General features: G+C 38.6%; 1 protein-coding gene across 4 annotated transcripts; it reads right to left on the bottom strand.

The window, feature by feature from the left end:
• Positions 1 to 400: 400 nt before the first annotated feature.
• On the bottom strand, positions 401 to 21,435 carry ABHD17B (abhydrolase domain containing 17B, depalmitoylase). 4 transcript variants are annotated; one of them, XM_031054364.2, is made up of 4 exons: positions 21,376 to 21,435; positions 14,266 to 14,740; positions 2,779 to 2,958; positions 401 to 1,899 (listed from the first exon to the last, which is right to left on the bottom strand). In XM_031054364.2, the coding sequence occupies exons 2-4, from the start codon at positions 14,730 to 14,732 to the stop codon at positions 1,680 to 1,682; spliced, it is 867 nt and encodes a 288-aa protein (XP_030910224.2). In that variant the 5' UTR covers positions 14,733 to 14,740; positions 21,376 to 21,435; the 3' UTR covers positions 401 to 1,679. The 4 variants fall into 4 exon arrangements, with proteins under 4 accessions (XP_030910224.2, XP_005155011.1, XP_030910225.1 ...); XM_005154954.3 differs by lacking the exon at positions 21,376 to 21,435 and adding an exon at positions 21,080 to 21,367; XM_031054365.2 differs by lacking the exon at positions 21,376 to 21,435 and adding an exon at positions 21,164 to 21,367.
• Positions 21,436 to 21,602: the final 167 nt, after the last annotated feature.

Below are 21,602 nucleotides of genomic sequence, written 5' to 3'. Positions count from 1 at the left end.
ATATGTGATCAAAATAGTCAAGCAAGACTGCAGTTGCTTGAGAACAAATTAAAATTTCTTTCTATTCAATTAACAAACCAAAGGGCACAAGACAAAGTCACTGGTGATCTCAAAGCTAAATTTGAATTCATTACAGAGGAACATTTATGAGTAGTTCTGCAGGAGAAAAAACTGCATGCTGAATAGCAGAAAATAGCATGAAGAGGCATTGGATAGGAGGGTTATCACAACAGCAGCTGCTGATAAAGAAATGTACCAACAATTGATAACAATGGGTTTCTGCTTCTCAGATTTCCTAGACTAAATGGGGAAGCTGCTTATTATATTTGATATTGCAAGCAACAGTTGCTATTTCTTACAATTACAAAAAAAAAAAAAATAAAAAGAGGAGAACAGCAAGTGTGTAATATTGTTTACTGTTAACCAACACATCTTATCCAAAGTTTTCACAATCCTTGGTTACATTTAAGTATACAATAGTTTCAATCACAAAAACCAAGCAGAACAATTAAACTACATAAGGCCTTGAAATCAGAAGCACAGTGTATTGTTGGAATATTACTTTGTTTACAAATCGGCTACATATAATTAAGTTTTTCATGGTTTTATTCACACAAAATGCATTCAAGGGAAAGGCAACTTACAAAGTTTATTTTACTATTAGTTAATAGAAAAATGTCAACATTCTCTTCTTGCCCTCCACCCCAGCCAGTTAGTAAAGTTTCCATACAATACTTGGAAAACAATAAGCTTTTACACTGAATATCCAAAGTAAGCCTGATCAGACAACTGCATATTTGCAAATTGTTTATTACGAAGTTGGATAAGCATCCAGGTTCATTATAATGAAATATTGCACATCTACACAAACAATGTTTAAAACTACAAGGTCCAAAGACTTCCAGGTTCTAAAAGTCTTACTGGTTTCAAAGTACTTAGTGACCTCAGTAGCTGTCAGGTGAATGATATTTGCATTACAACAATGATAACTTGCAGCATTATTTTGGCAAGATTAGGACTGTTGAGAAGATGAGTCGGTAAATTTATTTAACGTGAAAGGTAAGGGACAATACAAGAACAAAACAACTGAAGTATAACTAAGCACAAAAGATAAAAATATGGAAAGAGAGAGCTATTTTGACCACCTCCCCTATAACAGGGCATGGGTTATCCCCAGTGACTCTCTATTCTTATTACATACATAAGTATTCGCTTAAATTTAATGGTTATTACATTTTTATAGAACAACTGCTTAGAAGTCTGTTTCTTAATTTACAACTGTGCAACAGAGTAAGTCACAGTACATTTTGAGATGTTTAAAAATATTTTTAAACTTGGTTTTGATATGCTAAAGCATTTGGCAACACCTTTACAGCATTTGATTTCTAGAATTACAATTTCATACAGTACTCCTTGTGATTTTTTTTTTTGCACATCTAAGAAGACAAAACCTCGCACAGTAATATGAATTGCTAAGCTTGACTGCATGATCATGTAATTCCAGTTTATCATACTGGCATTAAAACCTTCATTAATTATGTTGACAAATCATTACCTGTACATTTAATGAAGGCAACCAAGATGATTTGAAAACACAACCTTCAGGTTTTATGTTATATACTTATTAAGGCATGCAGTTCTGCAATGAAATGAAAAAGCATGTAAATCTACAAAGAAAATTATAAGTTCACCAGTTCATGTGACACAAACTGTTTTAATCTTTCAAGGTACTGTCCATAGAGTTCCACGTCATTATGGCCCGCTCCTTCTACCCACAGTGGCTCTACAGGTCTCTGGCAACGCTCAAACAATGTTAGGCCATGTGAAAAGTCAATTACTTCATCTTCAGTCCCATGGATTATTAGCACAGGAGATGTTATTTTAGAAATTTTGTCAATGCTGTAAGAAAAAGATTACATCTATGAACACAGTGAGCTTTATTAGATCTTTTTGAAGGACTAGATGGTTGACTTAATTTTTTAATTACACACTGTAGTTTTAACAATTTAATTCTGAAGTTTTTTAAATCATTAGAAAATTAGATCTTACAACACCCTGGAAGCCATTACAGAAGCACATGTAAAGCCACACAGAAAGGAAAAACACTACTGGAAACTATTAGGATCAAATAACAGAGCAATCCATCTAGAAGGGATATTTGTTACCATGTTACATTAAAAACAAAAAAAGCCACAGGACTGATGAAAATATTAGAGTCTTCCAGTAAAAAAGTGCTTGACAGAAGTGAAAAAATTTTAGCATTTAAATTTGACCATTTATGGGGAAAAATGTCTTTGAAGTTAGATGCTTAAAAATACAACTAGCTGTTTGAGACAAGCATACAACTTTGTAATGGCATTAGTTCTGAAATACCTAACATTTCTTCAGTTAAGGTCTACATAGGTATTCAGTCTTTGCTCCTTACAGAAACATGCAAAAGACTGTTCATAGTTACTGAGATTAATAATACACTTTACTAAAACTGGTTGTTACACTTAATGGTATTAGGGGTTACATGTAGGAAACTAAGCACTTCCTTTAACAGATACTCACTGAAATTATTAGAGATGTGAAAAAACTAGATTACAAAGTTCTGTAAACTCCTTTAAATCAAATGTTCTTCATTGTTCTTATTCACTCTGACTTTTCTTCAACTGTTGTTTATTAAACCTCCAAAAAAATTTCAAAGAATTTACTATATTACTAATTTCTTAATCTAAAACTTCTATAATAAGGATGCATGCAGAATAATAATAATAAAAAAATCCTAAAACTTACTTTGGGAATGCATCAAAGCAATAGGTCTTCTTCGTATCAGGAAAAGCTACTCGCATTCCTGAGGTCAATGGAGAATGAAGAATTACAGCAGCACTTTCATACCTAGCAGCAAGATCCACAGATGGTACTGTTCCTATACTCTGGCCATATATAATCACATTTTCAGGGCGGATTCCGTACCTAGAAATTTAAAAATGTTAACCAAAGTGTCATATAAATTGAAGCAGACAAAACTCCAACTACACCATTATGCAAAATAAGCATTTCTGATGATTAGTATTTCCTGAATGTGACAAACTATGAAACAGGAGCTGGTAGAAGAACAAGCAGGTATATTCAAGCACATTCCTGACTTAAAGACACAATTATTTACTCTGTACTTCAAGTAACTTTTTTACCTATGCCTCAGGGATACTAAAATATGGTTTGTTGTGGTTTTTTTTTTTAAATGCAGATTTGTGAACGCAGTTGTGACTTCTTGTTGAAAGCCTTTACTGCTAACCCTAGTGGACCTACAACAGAAAACTGATTAGAGCTTTGTTAACTCCATGGTTATTAACAAGCAGCACATAATGAAGTATACAAAAATTTGGTTGGCTTTACTCTTCAAATACCCAATAAAACCTGCAAGATGCTAATACTGGTCAGCAATTTAGTGGGAATTAAATCATGCCCAAATAGTGCCCAGAGCAGTACACATTCTATGTAGTAGCAAAGATGCTTCTTTCCTATCATAGTTGATTCGACATGTAACCAAGCACCTAACCCACAATTAAGACAGCCTTATAAGCAGGACAAAAAGTTAAAGACTCCTAGTAAGATGAAAACACTATTTTTTTCTGTAATTAACCAAGATAAACAGAAGAGTCATGAAACATATAGTTAACATTTATACAAGTCATATCTGATATATTGTCCTGGTTTCAGCTGTAACAGTTAGTTTGGTTTTGTTTTTTCCTTTTTTTTTTTTTTTTTTTTTTTTACTTCCTAGTAGCTACTGCAGTGCCGTGTTTCAGCTTCAATCTGAGAACAATGCTGATAACACACCAGTTCTTTAGTTGTTGCTCAGTAGCCCTTACCCTGATCAAGGACTTTTTCAGTCTCTCATGCTCTGCAAGGGAGGAAGAAGAAGCCTTAAGGAAGCAGAGAGAGGACACCAAATCCAAACTAGCCAAAGAGGTATTCCACCTCACAGCACATAATGCCTAGTATATAAACTGGGTGGGAGTCACCCTGAACAGACCAACTGCTGGTCAGGTTGGGCTGAATACTGGTCAGCAGGTTGTGAGCACTGTGCACTGCTTGTGGTTGTGTTTGTTTTTTTTCCTTTCCCTTCTTAGAATCATAGAATAGTTAGGGTTGGAAAGGACCTCAAGATCATCTAGTTCCAACCCCCCCTGCCATGGGCAGGGACACCTCACACTAAACTGTATCAACCAAGGCTTCATCCAGCCTGGCCTTGAACACCGCCAGGGATGGAGCATTCACTACCTCCCTGGGCAACCCATTCCAGTACCTCACCACCCTAACAGTAAAGAATTTCTTCCTTATATCCAGTCTAAACCCCTGCTGTTTAAGTTTCAACCCATTACCCCTTGTCCTGTCACTACAGTTCCTAATGAAGAGTCCCTCACCAGCATCCCTATAGGCCCCCTTCAGATGGTGGAAGGCTGCTATGAGGTCTCCTCCACGCAACCTTCTCTTCTCCAGGCTGAACAGCCCCAACTTTCCCAGCCTGTCTTCATATGTGAGGTGCTCCAGTCCCCTGATCACCCTCGTGGCCCTTCTCTTGACTTGTTCCAACAGTTCCATGTCCTTTGTATATTAAGGACACCAGAACTGCACACAATACTCCAAGTGAGGTCTCACGGGAGCAGAGTAGAGGGGCAGGATCACCTCCTTTGACCTGCTGGTCACGCTTCTTTTGATGCAGCCCAGAAAGCCCAGGTTGGCTTTCTGGGCTGCAAGCGCACACTGAAGCTGGCTCATGTTCATTTTCTCATCGACCAACACCCCCAAGTCCTTCTCTGCAGGGCTGCACTGAATTTTCTTATTGCCCAACCTGTAGCTGTGCCTGGGATTGCTCCCACCCAGGTGTAGGACCTTGCACTTGGCATGGTTAAACCTCATGAGGTTGGCATCAGCCCACCTCACAAGTGTGTCAAGGTCCCTCTGGATGGCAGTGTTATATTCTCTAGCCCTGCTATTTCCCTTATTACTATTAGTAGTAGTTACTGAACTGTTCTTATCTCAGCCTGTGGAGTTTATGTTTTGATTCTCCATCCCATCCTGCTGCACAGGGCGGCAAAAAAAGGGGAGAGTGAGTGTCTGCATGGTTTTGAGTTACTGGATGGGCTTAAATCAGGACAGTCCTTTGTGTTGCCCAACATGGGGCACAAAAGGTTGAGATAACAACAGATCTGACCAGAGTGTGTCTGAACATATTTGTGATAAGCATTCATTGTTTCAGAGTAATAGTCATTCATCACAATGTTGAATCATTTGCTCTCAGAGTTGTTGTGCTTGGTCTCACAGTTTTGTTATGTCACACCTTACTTGCAGCCCGTATTTGCTTTTTTGGTTTTTATCGGCTTTCAGGTCTAGGCTAGGGTTCTTGTTTTGTTTACTTTATGATAATCACTTGTAAGACAATAGAATTAGTGATCATGAAACTGATCTGGTATTTGTTCTCAGCACTGACATCATCTCTATAATTTGAGAAGCATGTAATGAGAATTATTAAGAATTACAACTTTTTTCCCCACTCAGAGGGACATCCGATGGAGGAAACATCCTCCTGTGCCTTCCACTCCCCCACTAGGCTGATTACAATGGCATTTGAAAATCTTAAAGATTTTCAATATTTGAATACCCTTGAAACCAGCCTGCTTCTTTTGCTGGGAACCATCATTTTGTTGATTATTGTTCAGGTCTTAGATAGTTGTTTAACCTTAAATAATAAAACCTGTAGATCTTTTCCAAGGCTGGACAGTCATGAGTGTGGGACATTATAGGCAAGTACTTAGGCCAGTGGGCCTTTCCAGTGCTTTGGAACTTCACCCCCAAACAAGTGTGAAATCCAGAAAACCTGGTGAAACACTTAGGCAAGGTATGTTGTTGTCCTGGTAATACCAGACAGGGACAAATCACCACACCATTCTGGGGCTTGACCTACATCTACAGAGCCCTGCTCAACCCTATCTAGTACCCTCAAAGGGAAAGCATCTCTGAATCTGATGGCAAAGCAACAGACAACAGGGCTACTTCATCCCCAGTAACAAGCACAGAAGCCACTCCAACCCCAGCAGCAAGCACTGCAGCTGATCCTAAGTACCAATCTATGACAATATCAGTTGCCACTATAAGCAAGAGGAGATGCAACTCGCTTAGTGAAGGATGATGAGCAAGGCTCAATGCCAGAACTAGAGGGGGCAACACGCAAACAAGAGGAATCAGTACAAGAAACAGAGGAAGATGAAGAAGTTCTCAATTCCTGTCCTTAACAGAGCTGTGGAATATAAGAAAAGATTTCAGCTGTACTCTAGGTGAGCACACCATCACCTGGATACTCCGATGCTGGGACAAGGGGGCCAACAGTCACAAACTAGAGGGTAAGGAAGCCAAATACCTGGGATCACTTGCTAGAGAAGGGGAATTGACATAGCAATTGCAAAAGGGAAATGAATCCTCAACCACTGGTGGTGGCTCTTGTCAGCTGTGAAGGAAAGGTTTCCCTACAAGAAGTATATGTCACTGAGGCAAGTGGACCACTTTATTACCTGTGCTTTTCATGATGGAGATCATGAAATATTGTTCAGTATCTTACAAATATGGCTAATTGTATGCTGTGTAGCTCACCAAACACTAAAAGTCAGTGAAGTCTAAAAGTCTCAAAATTGGGAGCATTAGGAAAAAAAATGTATTTCACATGTATTGAGACATTCAAATTACCAACCAACAAACCCCCAAAATTCACAAGTATTTTCCAGTAAGCCAGAAAACATATCCTGCATATTATATCAATACGTAACAAACATTAAAAGATCTAGGAAGGTTTCAAGAAAAACAATCACATTTAAGTATTACTAAAATATAAATATCACTAGCAGAACTCACTGAGCACCCGAACTCACTGTTCACAGCTAACACTGTCTACTTAAATATTTAAATTGTGTTCTGCTAGAGTGAAACATAGAAGCTGTAAAAGTATTAGCACAGATACATTCTATGAATGTATCAGGACTATGTAATTCCTATCAGTGTTTTGTAGAAAGAGTTTCTAGGATCATAATCAAGAGATGTAAAACACTAAAACTCAATCATCAGCCTGGAACTACAGGCAAGCCCTCTACCTCACAACAGTTCTCAGAAAATAAAACATTCTGATTTACAAATATTTTCCTCAAAACTGCAACACACAAAACCCCAATAAATTAAAACTTTGATGTAAGGTCTTTGCTATTTCTGTAACTCTTCTGAAACACCCAAGAACAGCCTAGCATATCCTTTTACAATTCATCTCCCAACTGAAAATAATTCAAATCACATTTATCCATTCTGAAAGTACAGTATGGCTTTCTATCCCTTTTATACAATCTGAACAAAACTCACTAGTACCTGAGAATTTGCATCATTAGTATAACATGGAATTTGCTTAGCATGTTATAACATAACATAGTTTTCAAAAAACCTTGCAAATTATCACTCTGACATTTCCTTGTGTATTAAGTTTTACAAGATGCAGGCCATTGCATAGGAATTTAAAGCAAAACTTAAAAGTATATTTTGCAGCATGTATTCTCCTTTTTACCAGAACTCCCCCCCCCCCCCCCCCCCCCAAGCTGTTTTTGGATCTAAATCCTTCAGCCTAAACTGAACTACAAAAAGTAACCCAAGAAAAATATCTACTATATTTGGGTTAAAACCTTTTCTCCAGCACAGCCAAACAGATTGCCTTCACAGCACCCACTAGAAATGACTTTGCAGTCTGAAAACCAAAATACTGAGGCAAATCACCAGAAGTGGAGATTCAAAGCAGACTTTTGCATATTGACACTTGGGAAAAAACAAAACAAAGAAAACCCCACAAACGAACCTAAAAAAATCACAACCAGCCAAAACCAACACCACCAACAAAACCACCAACCCAAACAATAGTCAAAAAACTCCAAGAAGTTTGACAGAGACAAGCATCTGCTGTCTCCAGTCTTCTTCTCTTGAACTGGAATCTGAAAAGCTCAGGGAAAATTAAAAGTCCCTCATTCCCTCTCTCCCAGCATTATCACTTTCTAAGACAAACCAGAAGAATTCTTAACAGGTAACTGTTGGCAAATTCCCTAGTCACAAAATTTGTCTACTCCTCCCTTTTGACAGCCTTGTAAACTCCAGGTAAATTCCAAGAAGTTTGGTAGAAAATTTCAGTGGACTATTCACCTTGTCTCTTAATTGAGGAAGAGTCAGATCAAGAGAGAAACTGTTCTCTCAGGACCTTAGAATTACAGGCTATCCTGAGGAAGGGGAACATGACAGCTACAGAGCCATATGCTGTTAGTAGGTACTCTGATAACAAAAGCTCAAGACATGCTATAAAAACCCGATGACATCTTCAAAGGCTCATTATGTCGATCATAGAGGTGATGCAAACACTATTTTCTATTCTAATCTTAGATAACTTGTGTCAGAAGAGACAAAAGTTCAGTTTGTTGTTTGTAATAGTGGGGATTTGTATGTTTGGGGTTTTGTGGATTTTTTTGGCGTTTTTTTTGTTGTGTTTTTTTTTGGGGGGTGGGTGGGGGCAAAGGTAGGGTTTTGTTGTTGTTTTTTTTTCTTTAAGCCATAATCACCAGAAAGGACCTTGGTACAAAGATCTTAAAAACACCTGTGCAAAGATGTACCTTCTCAGAGAAGGTGCTCTTCCTCAGGGACAAGAAGCTATTCTGGACTGAATCTGGCATAAAATTTAGATAGGTATTTTCTGCAGCTTAAAGGCTGCCCACAACATTTTTCTCTTCACAGCAACTGAGGCTTCAATTCTTTTAAATTCTTTTCAGTTCTTTTTTGACCAAGACCTGATTCATCCTTTATGCTCATGCACCTACAGGCTACCTGCCTGGAAAGCACATGGAATTTGAAAAGCAGTTTTTTAATATAACTAGATGTACCTCCATTGACATAAACTTGCCAACCTCCACAAAGAATGTCTGAACACTCAAACTTCTGCCCTGTCATCATGCTAAAGGAAAAGGTTAGTATCCCTAGGAAACTAAGCTATTGCCAAACAGAAGGGAAACACTTTCCTGTTTTCATCCTCAGTCACCTGTTACCATTGGCCTTCACCAGCTCTTTTAGAAACCAAATAAATCTCTTTTGGGAGAATAGGAGCAATTATTTTTCTACCCCTTTGTGCTGGCTGGCTTAAGGGCCAAGCAAGAAATTACATGCTACTGGTGGGTGAAAAGAACAAGCAAGCCAGTAGATTGTTGTAACTGTAGCATCAGAGCACTCCATATAATCAGGGCCCAAGTGAACATAGGGTGACTAATGAAGGCAGTATCCTCATCTGCAAGCCTACATATGCTGATCAGACCTAGAAGGTCTCTTGTAAAAGAGGCAATCCTAAACACACTGAACTGATCTTTTCTGCTTCTGCAGGAAAAAGAACAGCTAAAACAGCAATGAAATAATTTTCTTTTTCTCTTTTGTGACAGACTTCAAATGTTCTGCAGCAGAAACTCTTTCACCATTTCCTTTATATTTCTGTCTCTCTAACAAGACCTTTTATGAACTTCAATTATATTAGTGGCTGTCTGCCCTTCTCAACCCCTCCCTCCTCTTTTGTTTTCACAGAATCATAGAACAGTTTGGGTTGGAAGATGATCTAGTCCAATGACGTTGCTCAAAGCATCATCTGACCTTACCTTGAACACTTTAATTGGATATTCATCACACATCACTTACACTGGATATTCACCAGATTATATGCTTTCATTGGATATACATCACATAATCAGTTTACAATACTCAAACTTCAAAAATGAATGTCTGGTTGTAACAAGTGTTTTTTTGTTTTGGTCCTTTTTAAACTTAAGTTACATTTAACAGCCAAATGCCTGCTGAAATCATCATACTACACTTACAGGCTCTTAAAGAGTACCTGCTATTTTGCCCTTGATATATTTAAGGGAGACAGAAAGGAATTATCTTTTTAGTTCTGAACTGCTGTTAATATAGAAGACTTGCTCACTTTACAATACAAAGTAACTGTAAAATCAGCATCAGAAGGGTACATTTTCAATAGTACCTCTCAGATTCATGCTACTGAAGAGCTATAGATGCCCCAGAGAGACTATTGTTAGTGAAGCTAATGCAACACACATTTAGCCAACTGACAGTAGTGCTTGAGGCTCTTGGAACAAGGGGGAACATCCTTAGGTAATTTTCAACTCACATTTCAGGACCTTTTGTCATCATGCACATAACACACAAAACTGCATCTACAAATTGCAGAACATGAAGGGCATGAACAACCTCCACACCTTTAACTATCATCATTCCAGGCCATAATAAGATTTGGGAGCATACAGCTCTTCCACAACTCAGATGTAGATTCCCTTTTTATGTATATAAGACAAAACAATGCTAGAAGAAACAGGAACTATGCCTTATGAGAGGCAATCCCACTGACCACTTGGATAGTAATAAAGAAACTGAACCTCCTCTGCCTCTCGTGGTTTGCCCTTTTCTGAACCTTACCATGCTGCTGGTACATTTGTCTTAATGGCAAGATTTCATTACAAATTGAGCTACTTTATCAATTTAAACAAAAGCTCGATTTCTCTCCAATTATTCAAAGTTAAGGCACCTTATCTTCTAGCAAAAACTCCCACCCTACTTTTGAAGAAAAAAAAAATAAAATCAAAGGACACAACATAATTTGTGAAATGCCTTCAACAGCGCAATCTGTTGTTCCTGGGCAGAACAGGCTATTTATACCTCACTTCTGGAGGTATATATTTTTTACACTTCTAGCTAACATGCAGATTTTTTTTTTAATTCCAATATTTGACTGTTCAAATTACAGACATTCTGTCTACTTTGACACACCAGTCTGCTGGTGAGATTTACCTTTCAATTTTTCAATTATTCTGTTGTTCATGCTAAGTGACAACGAAAAAAAGATTGCTTGGATTCTTAAAGGTAAATCATTAAGTAACTCCAACAAGTCTTCAAGTTTCTGAAGGAGTGCCACCTACCCTGCATTTGCCTGGGGCTGGTTAAACTTTTCCACCCTTCTCAGGGTGTCATCAAAGGTCTTCAGAGACTAGGACAGCAGGAAATAGGCGTACCCCAAAATGACTCCTGACATTTCAACACTTCGTATCTATGACAGTCAGAAAAAGAATGTTCTCACTTGCAGCTTCTATATAGTCTGATGCACGTGAACATGCAACGATGCACGACTTTCCCAAACATGATGGCAGTGAATCACCTTGCCTTCTTGCAGTCAGCATCTTCATGGCTAAAATATTCAAAGCAGGTGAAGAATATGGGTACAATTCAGAATCTGCATCTGCCATTTACCTCTTCTCATCTGCTGTCAGGTTATCTTTCCACATTAATTTATATGAATTGTAATATTCACAAGCCCTTACAGCAAAGTGGTGTTGGACAAATTTCACTAACACCCTCAAAACTAGCATTCCAGACTATTTCACCCTAGGTGCCTAGTCTCCACTGGACAGCTGTACCAATTTACAGACTGCCATCTGGACTGTCTTTCAAGATACAAAATTTAACACACTAATGTATCTCCAACAAAAGCACCTTTGTTGACTATACAATGAAAGTCCTCATCAGCATTTTAGTTACCCAGAAACATCTTACTGGGATCTATGATCTCATTTTGCAGAACAAGGAATGCAGGGAGCTGTGGGTAGCTGTGATCAATCTTTGTCCCACAAAGGTGATTTCTCCATTCTGTTCATCATCCCATCACAATCTGTGAGGTACACCTTAAAAGTCTAGGATCCCTTTCTTCTTTCATCCCATCAACATGAATTTCAAAGGAGTTACAGGTATACTTATATCTGTCCTGCAAACAATCCACTGAATAAATTTGGTTTTGCACAACACTTACATTATAAAACAGTAAAGATGGTGCCAGTGTAACACTTACAGAACAGGCCATACAAGAAAGGTAAATCAATGCTGCAGCAAATGCTCAAAGGATGCATTCTGGTCTAGATATTCAGCAAGTATTTAAACACAGCTGAACACTGTGTCAAGGCTCAAGTGAGTAGCACAGACTAGTAACCAAACTGTGTAAGCCAGTATATCCAGAGTCATGTAGCAGGGAGAACTTCAGTACATTCAGCGTTCAGATAGAAGGACAAGACTAGGTCTGCCAATTAGGAAGTTGCTGAAAGTGCTGCAGTAGAAACTAGTAACACTAACCACTTTCTAAGCATGCAAAAAAAAAAAAAAAATCAGCTAATGCTTGCAAAATCCAGAAGTTGGACAGATCAATCCAAGCTCTATACAGTCTACAGAATTATATATTTCTGAAGGAGGTTTTCACACATTTTTATGAAGGAAGCAAACAGAACTGAGGTGAGGTCATTCCTGAATGAAGAGGAACAAGCAGACAGATGTAGAAGGTATTTAGTTGTCCCCCCACAACAATGTCTGTTCAGTAGAGGGGATGGTCAGACAGGATATTATGATGAATTTTAATTAGTGAAGGGCCACTAGTTACAGTTCAAGAACGGAGGCAAGAATTTAAGTTGCAATCACCTTTTAGGTTTTCAATCAGAAATTTGTTAAGGCGAGGAAGAGACAATAATTACAAATTAGTCCCTAAAAAGAGCCTGTAAACTGACAAACAATTAACTCTCACCATTTAGTTCTCTTCACTTTTCTAGTACATTTAAGCAATTCAGAACATCCTCCACATTGTTCAAAATGGTATGATGGTTTTGGTCAATGTTACTGGGTATTTCACAAAGTGGCTATCTTTCAGATCACCTATCAGCTACAAACCATGGTTACCCATGCACCTGTTGCAGCTCTTGGCTAACAGAGTGGATCTAGTTATACCTCAGCTTTCCACTGCATTCAAAACAAATGCCTAAATCTAATCTAACAACACGGTACACGTTTTTGAATATGAGGCTGAACACCTGTCCCCTGTGGTTGTATGAGGTTTATGATAATAAGTATTCTTCCTAGTTTAATATATGAATAAAACAGTTCTTTAAAAAGAGGTATCACACATTTGTCATAATGCAAAAAAAAAAAAAAAAAAAGCAAGACAACATGTGTGTTTAAAACACTGAAAAGTGACAATCCACTCCAAAGCAATAGGAAAATAGCTAATATTATATTAATCAAGTTCTAAATTCACTGCAACTACCAGGCTCCAGAATGTAAAGTCTTTATGTATGCCCCTACACTACATCAAATCACTGACACTATATTATTAAATAAAATGCTGAAGTTATAATGATCAAAGCATAACATCCTGCTCTATATCAAATTCAGATTTTCACAGCTTTTTGGTGCTAAATACACAATATGATAGGAGTTTTTTGGTGTACATCTACTCTTATAATCACATAGTATTTTAAAAACAATCTTTGTAGTTTGTAACACAGGAAAAATATTGCTCTAAATGGCACAAAACATACTGAAAAATGTGGTGCCTATGATTCTTACCCACATGAGAGAATGCCTCCAGTGTTACACATTACTATTTTATCTCCATAAAACCACAGGCTTAGAATGCAGAAGTTGATGAAATAATATCCTTTCAATTTATACCTTCTTCTTTGTCCAGTTTTAACCTATTTGAGCTTATATGACCAATTAAAATTCCTGGATTTTATTCCCACCATAATGTATTTACATGGATCAATTATAGCCTCTCCCACACGATATTTTGTCAAGTAAAAAACTTTTTTTTATATAGAAACCTATCTGTAGAAATGCTGTAGCTGTTAGTCTGAATTCTGAAACAAAGGTGGTATGAACACCCCAGAGTAATCCAGAGTTTCACCAAGTTCTCTCATAACAGCTTTTCCACAGCCCCTCTCTACAAAAAACAGTAGGTGATGGAATTGTCTGAAAAAACAATACACATTTTCCCTCACCCACATCACACCAGTGGTTTAGTTAGTGGGGAACCGATTATTATAGGTTTTTTCCATCTTTTGATATTTCTAGCTGAGAAGATCCCAAATTGTGACACGGATTATATTCTAGTCAATCAAGACTGGAACATACCTTAATAAATTTCATACAGTTTTAATATTTCTAGTATTCCAATACTATATACTAATCCTTCTCAGTACTAACAACAACTTCAGCATAAGGCATCATCAATCAGCTTTAATCCTAAAATACAGCATTTCTGTTTAAACTACTAATGCAGATTAAGTACAACCATTTGAAGAGCACACTGTAAAAGAAAAATAGCAGCTAATGTCTTACCTTGTCCTAAGAGCCACCCAAGCAGCATCAATGTCAGCATACAGATTCTTCTCTGTTGGCTTCCCAGAACTTGCACCATATCCAGAATAATCGTATGAGAATATGTTGCAATTAATTCGTGAACCCAGTCCTATGTAAAAGCTGCTCATCTGACCCAGGTCAACAGCATTCCCATGTGAGAAGAGCAAAGTATACTTGGCGTTAGGTGAGCAACGCACAAACATACAGGCAATCCTGTTACCTTTACTTGTTCTAGTCATGAAGCACTCGATGGCATCTTTTTCTCTAGAAGAATATTGCCAGTCTGCTCGCTCTGAGAGATGTAAAGTCCAGCGACTACCACTCTCATCACACATCAGTGTGTATGTGGGATCAGGAGGTAAGAATGCCAGTTTGGAGGCAATTTTCCCTGGGCATGGTGGACAACAGAACAGGCAACACAGTTCACTAAACGAAAGATTATTCATCTTCTCAGCTGAAACAGGAAGAGAAAATGGTATCAGTTTCCAGTTACTATAAAAAAAAAAAACCAAACCAAAAAACCTCATGCAAAATGTGAACATAACCCCTCCAGAATACATAATTTTAGTGGAAATATTTAACAAAATGCAGATTTAAATATATATATATGCATATACATAAAAACTTCTACACAATAATTTTATCTCATCAGCTACTTTAGAATGAGCATATTATTAAAGAAGGGTGACGACTCTAAAAGCTCTGTCAGATATTAAAACTAAAATATGATTATCCAGGAAAGAACAAGCTTGAGTTTCAGAGTTTCTTTGGAGGAATGGAAATTGCTATTCTTAAAGCCATAAAGAGAAATGTGCTTCCCTTGACAAATATGTATCTTATAAAGAATAATAAAAATATTTTGGAGTGTTTGCAGCATACTAAGGCTATGGAGCCTTAATCACTATGGCATTTCCTAATTACAGAGAATATATATTGAAATCATGACTTATGAGCTCCTGCAAGCAGCATCATAAGTATGAAAGGTGCACGAAAGTCAAAACTTAGAAGACAAAACAAGATGCTTCTACTGGCTTAGCAAATACTATAGAGCCTCAGTACACTAAAATCCACCCATAACCTCCTCCTTGCTTCACATACTGACTGACATAAATGTTTCCAAACCCTTCAAATAAATTGTTAGCTAAGGTTTCCCATATTGTACTTAGGAATTCAGATTATATTAATGACATGACTATTTTTATTCCATGCTTTAACAATATCATCCCAAACCAAATGCTCTATTACAGATATTTGTCAAATCATTACAACCTATACTGCCGATTCAACACATTGGCTAACAGGGTGAGAGGAGAAAAAAAAAAACGTAAACACACATATATCTGAAGCAGGCTAGGTATACAAGATACATTCGCCCCCAAAAGCAGACATTGTGTCCTTCTCTTAATTTACAGCAGGGAGAAGAGGGGAGGGAAGGAGGAAGGAAATTCTTTGTTGAGACAGTACTTTTTCTCAGAGATAGGAAGAGTGATAAAATCTGCCAAGAGCAATGCTGGAAACCAGCACACCTAAGACAGGTATTTACACTACTTTTCTAGTGTTAAGGCATCTCACACTTCCCCTCAATTTTAACTTTTCCATCCCGAGTCTATCTATAGGCCTCAAGCTCAGTTTCTGCCACATCCCTGTAAACAGAAACACCGTTTCATGTATAAGCTTTGACTGCTAGATACAAGTTTACAAAAGGGAACTAAATAAGCTGATTTCTTATGTCCACAGTTCAAGTTTTTTCAGGAATACTTTGGTAATCCAATAACAAAATCTTACTGCTAAGTATAATACCTATAGAATCATAGAATAGTTAGGGTTGGAAAGGACCTTAAAATCATCTAATTCCAACTCCCCTGCCATGGGCAGGGACACCTCACACTAAAGCATACCACACAAAGCTTTGTCCAACCTTGATGGTATTTAAATCATATTTCAAAGTTTGTCCTCCAACTTGCACATTTTTCAGGCCTGTACAAATTTCTTCATAGAAAAGCTTTAAGGACACTGCTGTAAGTACTGCTGAATGTAGATTAAAGATCAACTCTTTGTATTTTGGACCTGTGAATGGTCTCTTCCTTGTGGTAGAGTCTGAATGCATACTGCATACAGCGCTACACAGAGTATAGTTGTAGAGTAGTAAACAAGACAGTCTGATAAACAGCATAAACATTCTTGGAATACTACTCCTTTTTGTAGGGCACAAACCCCCTTTTTTTTTGTTTTCTTTTTTTTTTTTTTTTTTTGCAAAGGCTGCTACAGCCAAGTGCTTTCACCCCAAGTCTCCAGTTTTTCTCAAAACAGAGGGAAAAAAATCACATGGGTGACCAACACTACCAACTCAGCGATGGCAGGAAGGGCGTACTGATCATTTCCCATAAAAAGATAGATTATCTATTAAATTAAGATCTAAATGACCATATTTCTGCCAGCTAAAGAAACAACAACCTCATGTATTTACATAATCATCACAAGTAGCCATTCAAATTTGAAATAGCTCATCTGTTCCCTTTCAGGAGAGATTCAAGTTTAATTTTAATGTACAAGTCAGGACAAGTGAAAGAGGTCTAAAGATTGACAGAAGGATTGGTCTACCTTATGCACAGGAAAAACTCAATCTTTTTTTCCTTCTTTATTAGTCTTACAGCTGTGAGCACCAAAGGAGACACTTATGTCACCTCTACGAAGAAAGTTCACATTCACATAAAAATTGCTTTGATGCCTCAACAGGCTTTTTCTGCAAGACCTACTATTCAACTATGCTTCTATTTCTATCAGAAACTATTAAACCCATCTGTTCCAAGCAAATTTCCCACCTTTCAGAAAAGCTGAAGGCTAAAGCTAGATACTACATTTTATTCTAGGGGAGCAGGGGGAATATTATTTTATGCAAACAATTTAGAAAAATATATACCTCCAGAAGTGAGGTATAAATAGACTGTTCTGCCCAGGAAAAACAGATTGCACTCTATTCCAGCATATAACAATAGCTGCAGAATTTCTTGCTTGTTTCCCAATCCACTTGTCAGAAAGAACTAAAGAAGGAGTTTGCATTATTTATAACTATAAACAACCCAGCAACACTACAAATATTATCTCATTGAGAAATTGTTTGCTATTTGTCAAAGAAATTTCAGAAGACTGGAAACTGACCTGTGGAATTCACACACAGGGCAGTACTGCAGTAACCACAGTTAATCAGCTGAGGTGGTACTGGGCCCCCAGGATAGCCTAAATGTGCTAAAAATGGGCTGTTGCCACATGTGGAAAGTAACTTATGCTGAAGACCATGGCTAAAGTATTATTTCTTCCCTATTCTCCACAGTAATGCAGACTTCATATAATGTCCATTTAATCCAGCAGAAACTGTCTACTGAAACTACAGATCCTGATTCCAGGGTCGTTCTCCAAGTCACAGCTAGCAACATCCCATTTCTTTAAAACAAATACTTGCTACTTTCTTCACTCAGAAGACCCAAGAAAAACAGCAAATCTCTAGTATCTTAACTGAACAAATCTGACACAAAACACCTATTGAACTTCCTCAGGAGAATATCTTCAACTGAATGCAAACAATGTTTCCATTCACTGAATTCACCAGTGTGCTCTTAACCTCCGGGTCTGTAATGGAACCTGGATGCGAGAGTCCCCAAGGTGTATAGAGTAATTCCATTATCACTGTTTAAAAGTTCAGCTGAATCAGCATTTCAGCGTAGCAGTTATCCACCAGATGTCATAATTTCACTTCAACTAAACAGGCATAATCTTTCCTCAAAAAGTATACTGCTCAGACATTTCAATGAGGGATTAAAATTAATGTTACTCCCAAAAGTGGTTAGAAAAAAACATACTATGATTTCCTAACAATTCATCCTGCCAAAAGTTATTCCATAAAAAGTCTCTTAATTTTACTAATCTTGGTAAAAGTTTTGAATATCAACAGTCTTAAGAGATTATTTTATTATGTCTAAAATATGACTTATGGAAAGTGAGCAAGGTATTTCAAAGTGAATTACATTAAGAAGCACTCTAATAACAAATGGGCTTGATACATGTTTTTGCTGGACTCCTACTGAAGCCTGGCAAAAACAATACTGACCACAAATTACCTTAATCATACACAGATTTCCACAAATACACGAGTAACTTTAAATTTGCCTAAAATATCTTGTGAATACTTAAGTTATAGTCTTAACACCTTCTGAGCATGTATGATGTAAATCTCTGTGCGCATTACAGTAGCATCACAGAGATTAACACATCCCAACAACATAACTATTTCACCTTCTATTTATCATTTCAGTACTAACAAAGAAGCCAGAGCTGTTCTGCATTGCAAACACAGTTCCTAATGCTGGCAAAATTGCTAACAAAAACATAACAAATAAACAAAAAAATCCCAAAACAAAAGACACCAAAACATACATACGCACACAAAAAATAATACATATATATATATCTTTCAATTTCTATGGAAAATGTATTTTAATTTTAAATGGGAAAATTCTCTGGAAGAAACTGTGAAAAACTGGAACTTCTACTATTGCACCAAGAAAGGCTATAAAATAAAAGAGAAGGCAAGTGTTATCACCCACCCACTACAGGATAGCTTTTAAAAGGAAGGCCAGATTATTTTATCAATTTTACCTCTTAACTCTCTTGAGAATAAAAAAGTAACACAGAAAATGATAAATGCATCCACAGGCAGTAATTTCAATCCATTCTTCAGCAATTAACATTTTCATTAAGGCTGACAGAAGAGGGGGGAAGTCTACCTAACCGCAAATATTTATTTTGTGATTCCTAGGATAACACAAATGTAGCTCTTTCATGTAAACAATTATTCTCATCTTCCTCATTCTGCAAATCATAGCAAGAAAGCGGCTCCCATTATGCACATCTTCGAGTACTGCACTACGTATTAGCCTCAAAAGCCAAACATTAAAAACATTTATCTAGAAATCTTGTATTTACATTAAGTATAAATTATTCTAATTGTAAATCGAAATTAAAATACTTATTTCATAGGAATTAATCAAAAGATCAAAGTCAAACTTGTAAATATAGCTCCCGGTTTGTAAATTTTAGTGGTGCTCTAACTGTAACAAGCACAATATTCAAACTTTTGGGGTTTTCTGTTTGTTTGGTTTTGTTCTTTTTGTTGGTTTTGTTTTGGGTTTCAATCTTAATGTTTCATTATATACTCCTGAATTAAGAAATTCTAAAGAAGAAACTCACCCTTTTGCTGAACACAAAGCAAAGCAAACTTGAGTTCAAGCCGTTACTGAAGTACCCATATTTATTTCAACACCCGCATTACACTAAAAATGTAACAGAAGGGTATGAATATCCTCAAACTACTTCAACAGCAAAAGTAACAGAATATTTCGTGAGGGGAAACAAAGATAAAAATCAGTGTCTGATTAAGTATTACATAAAAGGATTAATAATTAAGAAAGAATACACGGGAAACCTGGATAAGAACATAAAGGACATCTATTCAATAATGAAAGAGCCAACCCAAGAAATATGGTGAAGTAACTTTTTGAGGCAGTTTTCAAAGTGCAAAACAACCGACATAAAACCAGAGAAGCCTGATAGGTTCAAATCTTCATTCTGCTAGTCTGCTTTTAAACAAATAAACTGCTTTACTATGCTTATAAATTCTAGCAATATTAAAGTTTAACTTGTATATACAGAGATCTGCTGCTGCTTACTTTGTATACCCCAAAACCTAATGGCAAAGTAGAGAAATGAAAGGGAATACAGCAAACACGTGAAAAATCTAGCCATTCCTTCTCACTTAAAGAACAAACCAACCCTTTAAAGAGCCCAGCCAGACAGCTGTATGATTAAGTCCAATTACATAATGTTCTGTATACTCCAAGCAAGACTGCACTATGGAACTTATCTGCTAAAGCCATCTGTATAGGCTGACAGGCGTTGAAGCCCCCTCTTGTATTTCAAACACATCAATCTGGTGCTTCACTGCACCAGTCGGTCAATCACTAAGAAGCAGCTATGATTAAAGCCTGTCTATACTCATATGCTACTATTTTGGTTTCTCCAGTCGTGTATACTTCCAGTTACCTTCTGGCCAAATAATTTAAACTTTTAAAATAGTAATATCCCAGAGCAGTTTTAAGGCCAGTGCCACTCCCACCTCAAATAGCAGAAGCTGAAGAAATACAGTAAGCCGTGTTCGTAAACACTAAATGAACTCTTCAGGTGTCTGTATCTAAGAACTCTGCATAAGTCAACACTGCTTACGAGGAGGCACTATTTAGACCCGCTAAGAGCCAGTACTTAACAAGCGTTCAAGAAGTCAGCGCGTCAGTTTCCCCAACAAAGGCGGCCACGGCAATACTACGCGTAGCCGGGAGCCCCGGGTCAGGCCGCTCCCCCCGGGCCCTCTGAGCAAGCGACATCCTCTCGCTGGGAGCACCGAGGCTGGCAGGGCAGAGACCCCCGAGCATGCCCCGAGGCCCAACCCCCACGTCCGGTTCGGGTCCGAGACCAGCACCCCCGCCTGCCTCCTTCCCTGAGGAGAAGCAGTTGACTGCCGCGGCCCTTCCTCCTGCCCCATGCCACAGCTTCACAGGGGAGCCGCCGCAAGCCTGCTTCAGACAGCGGCGAAGTGCTGAGAACAGGAGAGGACGGCAGAGAAGAGGCCGGACTTGCCGAGAGGCCGGCTCGCCGCCACACCTCGGGAGCAAATCCTCCAACCGCAACACCACCACCAGCGCCGACCCGGGCCCCCGCTTGCTGTTCCACATCATCCCTTTACCGCAAGGCGCCAATCCGCGCAGACCCCAGTCCTGGTGCCGCTGCTGCCGCAGGTGGGAGGAGGGGGCACAGCCCGTACTTGCACCTGGCACTCCTCTGGGAGGCGGCGGCCCCACGCTTCCCCAACAGCCGCCGCTCAAGCCCCGGCCAGCGGGGGGATGGGTACCGGTTGTGCTGAGTAACGGCGGGCAGCTATCAGCGTCCCGACCGGCTCCCGCAGCCGCTCTCCGCGGTAGTGAACACGCGGCCCCGAGAGGTTGCTCTCCTCAAGGCCTAGGAGATCTGCACCCGCCTCACCTCTCTGAGAAACTGCATCGGAACGAGCGGGTACCTAAGCGGCCAAGGGGGCGATGGGCGGGACCGGCCGCAGAGCACCAATGGGAGCGCACCCGCAGCGCCGTGCCTGCTCCTGAGGCTCCGCCTAGGGGCGGGTGGGAGGGAAGCAGTCGGGAGACAGCGAACCGTGGTGGGCGGTGGGGTTAGAGAGACGCGGCTGCGGACCAATGGGAAGGCGGACGGGCCCG

This window comes from Melopsittacus undulatus, chromosome Z (genome assembly GCF_012275295.1).
Source record: "Melopsittacus undulatus isolate bMelUnd1 chromosome Z, bMelUnd1.mat.Z, whole genome shotgun sequence".
Taxonomy (NCBI): Eukaryota; Metazoa; Chordata; class Aves; order Psittaciformes; family Psittaculidae; genus Melopsittacus; species Melopsittacus undulatus.
This window is presented reverse-complemented; position numbering and strand designations above follow the sequence as displayed.